This window comes from Phascolarctos cinereus, unplaced genomic scaffold (genome assembly GCF_003287225.1).
Source record: "Phascolarctos cinereus isolate Bilbo 61053 unplaced genomic scaffold, phaCin_HiC Scaffold_5;HRSCAF=322, whole genome shotgun sequence".
Lineage (NCBI taxonomy): Eukaryota > Metazoa > Chordata > Mammalia > Diprotodontia > Phascolarctidae > Phascolarctos > Phascolarctos cinereus.
The window spans coordinates 434872788-434881502 of NW_027555958.1; the positions used below are offsets into that span (position 1 = coordinate 434872788).

Here is an 8715-nt window from a genome sequence, read left to right on the forward strand (position 1 = left end):
GAACGTGTCCAAGAGCAAACTGCATTGTGAATTAGAAAACCCGTTTCCTTTCTCTGGTTCTTTCATTAATTTCAGAAGGTTCTGCTGAGTGCTTGCCTCAGAGTTCTCGCTTCTAAAATGGGAGATAACCATAGCAGCTAGCATTTAAGCTTTACCAAATGCTTTCCAAATATTATCTCATTATATCCTTACAACGACCCTGTGGGGAAGGTACTCTTATTATCTCCCTTTTACAGTTAAAGAAACTGAGGTAGACAGAAGTTTAAGTGGCTTACCCAGAGTCACACAGCTAGGAAGAAGTTGAGGCTAGATTTGAACATCAGTTTTTCCTGACTCCAAGCCCAGGGCTCTATCCACTCTGCCACCTAGATGCCTCTAAATAAGGGACAAGAATACATTCCAGCTGCAGAAAACATTGACAGTGCACAGAAAAAATATACTTAGCATACCTGAGCAGAAAGGAGCTTTGGAAAGATTGCTGGATCCAAAGCTAACGGTCCTTGGTTCAGATGCTAACCCTACTATTTATGATTGCAGGATCATGGACTAGTTCCTTCTCTTTGCAACGCCTGGATTTCCTTATCTCCAAAAGGAGGGGGTTGGGCTATATGAGTACTGAGGTCTCTTTTAGCTCTAAACCAATATCTTAAGTTATTATTACTTTGGTGAGTCTTAATATAAATAGCGATCATACGACCAATGATGGGTCAAAAAGTTGTAGCCAAGGGGGTAGTTGTATTTCCTGATTTGCATTTGGTAAGTGAGAACCCCAATACTCCCAAATCACACAATATGAGCATTGCCTTAACCCACCTGGGAAGGGGGAACTACCCTGAGTTATTGCACTTGCAGACATGAGGCCATAAAGGGATTTTGCCTAACAAATGTTTCACCAGCAGGATAACAGTGCATCTGCATTAATTACAATGGGGAGAAAGAATGTCCTGTTACATACTGAATAGTGAACTTTAAAAATAGCGGGAGCTACAGGTACTCAATTATTGCCACTTCTCTGCTCATATTACCCAGGGAGAGGAAATCATAAAGAAACCCAGACCGGAATGCTGATTTGTCTGCTAGGCTTCGCCACACTGGTAATGGTATCAGGGAACCAGGATGCAGCAAAAAAGCCAAATTCTTGGCCTCAGCCTCTGGTATGACAGGATTAACCCTATCATGCTCAATCCCATGGGTTATCCTTGAGCAAATCATTGGATCTCCAGCATGGAGGACTGACAGGGGAGTGAAGAACCTGGGTTCAAATCTCAGCGGCAACATTTACTTGCTGTGGGACTATAGGCAAAACACAGTATTTTACTTCTCTGAATCTCAGTTTCTTCATCTGTGAAATGGGGATGATAATAATGCCTATATACTATCGATTAACTTCACAGGGTTGTTCTGGGGACCAAATGAGAATGTTTGTAAAGTATTTTGGAAATGTCCAGCACTAGATAAATGTAAGCTATTATCTTTAATAATAGAGGAGTAGGTCAGGAGTTCTTAACCTTTTTAGCACTATGGACTCCTTTTGGGAGTCTGATGAAGCTTATGGACCCCTTCTTGGCACATTGTTTTTCAATGCATGAAATAAAATACAAAGAATTTTGAAGGAAGCCAATTATATGGAAATATAGTTCCCAAAACATTTTTAAAAGAAGTTCACACCTTAAGTTAAGAACACTGACTCTAGATAAATTCTAAATTCCTTTCTAGCTTAATTCAGTTCTAAGATCTAAGTTGTTTTCTTAAGGTGAATTTGGTTAAAACAAATACTGGACACTTCATTCCCAGTTAATTTATGGGTGAAACATAACTGCAATGAATGAACAGAAGGAAAAGAAGCATTCTATACCCAGTAGTGGAACGAGGGAGGTAAAAGCTAGCACTCTTACAAAATTTACAAAGCATTTTACAAATGTTATCTCATTATATCTCTCCATAACCCAGGGAGATAGGGATTGTTATTATTATTATTATTCCTATTTTACAGATAAGGAGACTGAGGCAGATAGAGGTGAAGTGATTTGCCCAGGGTCACCCTGCTAGGAAGCATCTCAGGCTGGATTTGAACTTGGGTCTTTCTGACTCCAGATCCAGCACCCTGTGCACTATGCTACCACACACACACTCCCCAGCAGCTTCTATGGAAATGTCCTGCATACCATCACTCTTACCTTGATCTTGCTAATAATAATAGCTCACATTTCAATAGTACTTTAAAGTTTACTAAGCACTTTTCTCACAACAACTTTGTGAGATAAGTTGTACAAGTATTAGCATCCCTATGTAAGTGTCACGTATGAGATGAAGGAGGGCTACATTTTCCAGAATGCCTGGATCAGTGCCCAAATGCTTTTGTAAGGAAACAAAGCTGTGTGCTCAGGGCAAAGCTATTCACGGGGCAGGGGGACTTCTGTTGTTGACAGAGGATAGCAATAAGATGGAGAATGAATGAATATCTCTTCAAGGGATGGGTGTGATTGTCAGTGATGAGAAGCTATGAAGACAAGCAAGCTAGGAGCTGTGTGGTGACCATGACCATGACAAAAGATATGGGCTTCAGATACTTGAACAGTTTGTAAGTAGGGGCACCAAGGTTGTCTAAACTGCACTCTCTAAACCAATTCATTCCATATTCAGGAAGACAAAGAGAGACAAAAGGAGATGGAGATAAATAAAGAGACAGAAACAGTGAGACAGAGAAAGAGAAATACAGGAAAAGAGACAAAGAAAAAGAACAGAGAATGAGAAAGGTAGAGAAAGAGAGACAAAAAGAGGTAAAAAGTGAGAGATGGAGGGACAGGAGAGAGAAGAGAAGAGGAGAGGAGAGGAGAGGAGAGGAGAGGAGAGGAGAGGAGAGGAGAGGAGAGGAGAGGAGAGGAGAGGAGAGGAGAGGAGAGGAGAGGAAAAAAAACAGAAAGAAGACTTTGCTTATATTTTTCATAAATTATCATTAGAGTTAGAGTAGAAGGGAAGTGGAGAAAAGTAGAGACAAGATTGTACTCATTCAGAAATACAGACTATGATTGTCTTCTATTGTTTTACTATTTATTTCTGTCCCAATTACATTTTTAAACAAATGAACCCATTTATCATTTTCAACACTGTTATTTTCTTGGGTATGTCAGCATGGTAAATAACCAAACACAGAAATCTGAGTTCATTTCAAATGTTCCCAGGGTTTTAACTGGGTGGGGGCAAAGCAAGCCTAATCAAGGATTTGACTATGAAATTCTCCATGTTTTGAACTCAAGTCTGAGAGAATCCAGAGGTAATTAAACCATGGGCAACAGCCATTAAACAAATGAAAATCAATGAATGAGCACATTCAGGTTCTCCTGCCTTCACTTCCAATGGTCTTTCCCCTGTGCTATACTGTCTCTCCTTGATCTGGAGTCTTTTAAAATGTTGTTTTTCTAGGTGATTCAGGCCTTAAGGTGGGTTCTCTTTAAGAGACAGTGATATCTGAGTGGTGAGTTGACGATATTTGAAGGATAACTTTATCCACCCATCCACATTTCTCTGCTGCTTTGTGACAGAATTCCACTGCCTCCCTAAAATGCAGGAAACACTCAACTTGAAGAGTTAACTTCTGCCTGAACAAGGACAAGAGAAAGTATATTATACAGGACTAGTCATTGCTTAGAATTCATTAGAATCAGGTCATCACAACACCATTTCTACAGTCAATACTTGGGATATTTTGTGAAATTTGAGTTTTGAATTTGGGACAGAGTCACAGGTTACTAGAAATGTAAATGGTATGAGCTTGTTCAACTTCCTTATCATACTAATGACAAAACTAAGGCACAAAGATTTTAAGTGACTTGATCAATATGGAAAATAGCAAAGGTAGGATAACAATCCAGGTCCTCTGATTTCAATTCCCATGATGTAGAAAGCAGTATCAAAGAATCACAGCAATTCAAAGTTAGCAGGGACCTCCAAGTTAATCTAATCCAACACTTACATGAAAAAGAACCTCCACCCCCAACAGTATATTCAACAAGTGGCCATCATCACAGACCTTCATCAAGGAGAAATCCACTACATCTCAAGGCAGTCCATTCCACCTTGAGACAGCTCTAATCATTAGAAAGTCCTTCCATTCATCAAGCTGGAAGTAGCTCCTTTGCAATTTCTACTAATTTATTACTCCTGGTTTTACCCACTAGAACAAAGCATTATAAGTCTTTTCCCTCTTCCTCATGATAGCCTTTATGTCTTGAAGACAACTATTATGTTCCCTCTAAGTCATCTTTTCCTCAAGCTTAAGAACCCTAGTCACTTTAATTGATCCTCTTGACATGAGCCCAAGGTCCTTTACCAGTCTGGTTGCCCTCCTTTATGAAATCTTACCTATATCCTTATTACTATTTACTGATTTGATCAGGGTTAATTCAGAATTCTCATCTCAAAATATTTTCCAAAAATCTATTCAACATGACTGAATTTTGCAGGATCTTCTTTCATTTATCACCCTGATGTTTTCCCCTTCCCCTATTTTTCATACTCCTTGCCAACTTTAGCCACTCTTTTCTTTGGCCTATTACAACCTTCCTTTTACTTGTCAATCAGTATACTTGTATCTTTTGGTCTTTTATATCCCTTATATCAACAGAAGTGAAGTCCTCAGACCCTAAACAGAGCAACGCTGTCCTAGAGTTTCTGGGAACAAAATAAAAACACGCCCCACAAATTCAATCCAAACTACTAAAACTACTCTTGAAGAAATGAAAGGAACAGATGCAGATCTTCAAACAAGCTAGAAAACCCAAGAGTTTCCCAAGATAAATGTAACGAGGGCATTCCAACCCTTTAGCTAGGTCTCTGACATCCTTTTTGAGTGGCTCCATTTCCTCTTTTGTCTTCTTAGGTTGATATAGATAGAAGAACAAGAGAGCTGATTTCATATGTGTGAGAGAGACACAGTGGCATTTACACTGAAGCATGTTGCTACCCCTTGTCACTACTGATGCTAGAATTTATGATTGTCAAGTGGCATTATATGGATAAGAGTTAGTCTCTGGGATATTTGAGAGCTTCTTGTTTCAGTGATGAACTTGCAGGGACAGAGAAAAGTGTGAACAAAGAAACAGACTCCACCCTAAAGGGGTTAGTGCCTTAGGAGGGGCTGGATCTTGGAACTGAATGGAATGTGTAGTCTGTATTACATGCAATTAATACCTCTTCTTTGACTATACGTTTACTAATTTAACTAAACTATGTGTTTAAATTATGACCTTAAATGAAAGTAGACGAAATGAAGCAACATGAAAAGAAGGCAACGTCAGTGGGACCATACAGTAGCAGGATTTGATCAACAGAATGACTGCTATACTTCTAGATCAAAATCTACAAAATCATGATAGTATAGTAGTGTGAGCAAAGTATTGGTTGACTGGAAGCCATATGCTCTGGGTTTCTTCTTGTTGCATAAAAACTTTTCCTAGTTCACGATAGCTAAGCAAGGTCCCATGAACACATTGCTCATTTTTCTGGAACAAATCGAGTTGGTCAGGAGACATAATATTTTGCCAAAGTAGCATGTTTCCCAGGCTTCAAAAGAAATGCAGAATTGAAAGGGGGAGGGAAAATTCCTATCACATGAACTTGTTTTAACCATTCCATATGGAACCCAAACATTTAAAATTCACTTATGAAACCTCTGCTCACCTTCAATATATTCTGTTGTTAACAGTAAAATCTCAGGTGAATTCGAATTCATGTTCGATTTCTTTAATTGCTAAATCCCTCTTCCACCCTGCCATCGAAACACTGTAGTTGCTTCACTATTGTTGTTGACTGACTGATTAAATTCTGCTTGACCACAGAGGGCAGAAGCAGAAGGAATTAATGAAAGTTGTAGAGAGTCACATTTGGGTTGAACGGAAAGGAAAATTCCCAATAATCAATCAGTCAAAATGGCTGCTTTGGGGAGCATGGATTCTGTATCACACTCTTTAGGTTGTGGCTTGCCCTGCGTTCTCAAAGAGGACCATGACATCAGAAAGATGATGCCATGACTTTCAAGTGAATTGGATTTAAGGGAGGAAGGGCTGTGCAAAGTCACCAGCCTCACTCTCCCCTCCAGAGCCGTTTGGGTCCAATGGCAAGATACAGATCAGCAGGATGACTGGGAAAAGCCCAGGATACGGTAGAAGACCTTGGCCTTTTTTTTTCCTTTTGGTTAGGCAATGGGGTTAAGTGACTTGTCCAGGGTCACACAGCAAGTAAGTGTTATGTGTCTGAGGCCAGATTTGAACTCGGGTCCTCCTGAATCCAGGGCCAGTGCTCTATCCACTGCACCACTCAGCTGCCCTCTTTGGGCTTTTTAAGCTAAGGTGTTTCTGAGTTCTCACTTTGAAGCAATGCCCATTCATTGATTAGGGCTCTTTAAGAATGAGCCAAGGGATGGCTCCTTTAATCTAAAATTTATTTTTTTAATTAATTTATTTTTAGTTTTCAACATTCACTTCCACGAGATTTTGAGTTACAATTTTTCTCCTCATCTCACCCCTCCCCCCACCCCAAGATGGCATGCATTCTGCGTACCCCTTCTCCTAGTTTGCCCTCACTTTAATTTAAAATTAAAAAAAAAGTCAAATGGGAGGGGAAGACCCTAGGATTGCTGGCCAAAAGAGAAACAATTACTATTTACATTCACTCTGAGCCATCAGGGCTCAAAAAATAACCATTAAGTGGTGGTTGGGACCTATCAATGACAGCCAGAGTGAACTGGGTTTAAGGCATGGTCTTTAAGAAAGAAATGTAGCCAGTAAACCCCAAGATACCATAATAAGTTTCAGCCACCAAAATTTACCTTGCTTTGGGCAGAGCACCCTCAAGTAAGGGCATGATACTCCATGTAGAGAGAGAAGAGGAAAGAAAAAGAGAGGCATGGAAAGAGAAGAGAGGAGAGGAGAGGTGAGGCTGAATGACTGCTTGCCAATGATATGGTAGAAGGAATCCTGATCAGATATGGGGTTGACCAGATGGCAGGTGAAGTCCTTGATCTAGTAGTCAGCCACAGCAAGAGACATGGATTTCATGGAAATACTTCACATTTCAATGCTCCAAAGATCCATGATTTCAAAAGTATGGGTATAACATCAACGATATAGCCCACAAGCCCTCTAGGCTTTAGTTACTCACTTCTCAATCCTTTGTAATTTGGCTTGCAATCTCACCACTCAACTGAAACTGTTTTTCAGGATTACCAATAATCTTTCCAATGCTAAAACTGATGGTCTCTTCCAAATTCTTACTCTTCTTCACCTCACTGAAGCAGATGACATCCTTGATCCCCTTCTTCTTGGATAATCCCTTCTCCCTTGGCTTTTGTTCACTCCTGCTTGTCCAACTGTTTCTTCACAATCTCCTTTGCTGGAGCATCATCATTGCTCTGCTCCCTAAATGTGAATGTCTCCCCCCCGCCAAGATTCTGTCTTAAATTGGATTGAATGGAGTTGATTATTTCATAAATTGCTCTGGCCCCCAAAGTTCCTCCATTTGGCACTTGACCCAACCCTAACATTTTGGCAATCCTTGAGATAGTAACTAGGTATAAAAAAGGAACAAAAAAGTCACTCTAATATAGATGTTACATATCCTAGGATTGGAAGATATATAAAGAATAAGAATAAAGAATTAGAATCAGCTTAATACCTCACCAAAATAAGCAGATAAGTATTCTGGGTCCCAGAGAATGTGATAGTCACATTCACTAAAAATACTAAAAACAGCAATTTTTGGTGACTTCAGGAGGCATCAATAAATGCTCAAAAAGTTTTCAAACCAAAATAGCATTTAATTAACTTTAATTAAAAAAAAATAAACATCAATAATGTAGCTCCTTTAAAAAGACCAAGGGGCATCATGAAATGAAATTAAACATAAAGGATCACAGTTTCAAAAAGGTTAACAATCACTGAAATTTTGGAATGTGCCCAAACCATATAAGACCTATATCTATGAGACTTGTAGGGAAAACTATTGGGGCCCATGGGTTTGGAAAATGATGCAACAGGGAAAGAAAATGCTGGCTATTGTTTGCAGGGTCTAGTTTGTGCCAAACCCAAAGATGTTTGCCTAAGGTAGATCTTAATTTATCTTTTGCAGCAGCCTTCAAAGGGAACCAGGATTGAGATCATACCTTGTCCTAAAGAATCCTAGGTAAAGCTAAGGCAGCTCCTTGCACCCTCAGTGCCAACGCAGATTCACTTAAAGATTGATTCCGACAGTCCTCTTTGGTCTAGACTCAAGAATGATTCCTTATCCTCAAAGTGGTTCTAATCTCAACCGACATCCCCAATACTGGCTCAAAAGCAGATCCAACTCCTGAATGGGATGTGAGACCATGAGACTTTACTATTCCCTACATTTTTTTTCCTCTACACCTGGACTTCTGGTAGAAAATCACTCTTTCAAATCAATACATTTAAGGCAATGGTTTCTATGTCTTTCCACTTTTTCTTTCCCCTCACCCCCTCCAATAAGGTAATTCTCACCTTTTCATACTCATAGTGATGGGACATTTTCACTTAGTCTTCAGATTCTGTTTCAGGAGTGAGAAGAATGAATACTTTGGACAAAACACCTATTGGTGAGGGTTTATTTTTTTTTTATTTGCATGGAAGGATAGAAGGTCAGCGTTGTTTACTTGTTCCCTATCATAGGTGATTGGTTATCTGGAGCTTTGTAAGCCAAAGC

The 8715-nt window shown here is 39.6% G+C and overlaps 1 protein-coding gene across 5 annotated transcripts in view; it reads right to left on the reverse strand.

The window, feature by feature from the left end:
- The window catches only part of LOC110209927 (uricase-like), a 68729-nt gene extending 60108 nt beyond the window's left edge, over positions 1–8621 (reverse strand). For 2 of the 5 annotated variants that reach the window (XM_078156550.1, XM_078156549.1), the window contains exons 1-2: positions 8514–8595; positions 276–375 (exon numbers count right to left, since the gene is read on the reverse strand). Coding sequence is in view for 3 of the 5 variants with exons in the window: in XM_020988694.2 (XP_020844353.1) it covers positions 8514–8540 (27 nt within the window). In the remaining 2 variants the exon portion in view is untranslated. Of the gene's footprint in view, positions 1–275; positions 376–8513 lie in introns of all 5 variants that reach the window. The other 3 variants (XM_020988694.2, XM_078156548.1, XM_020988696.2) reach the window with 3 other exon arrangements.
- Positions 8622–8715: the final 94 nt, after the last annotated feature.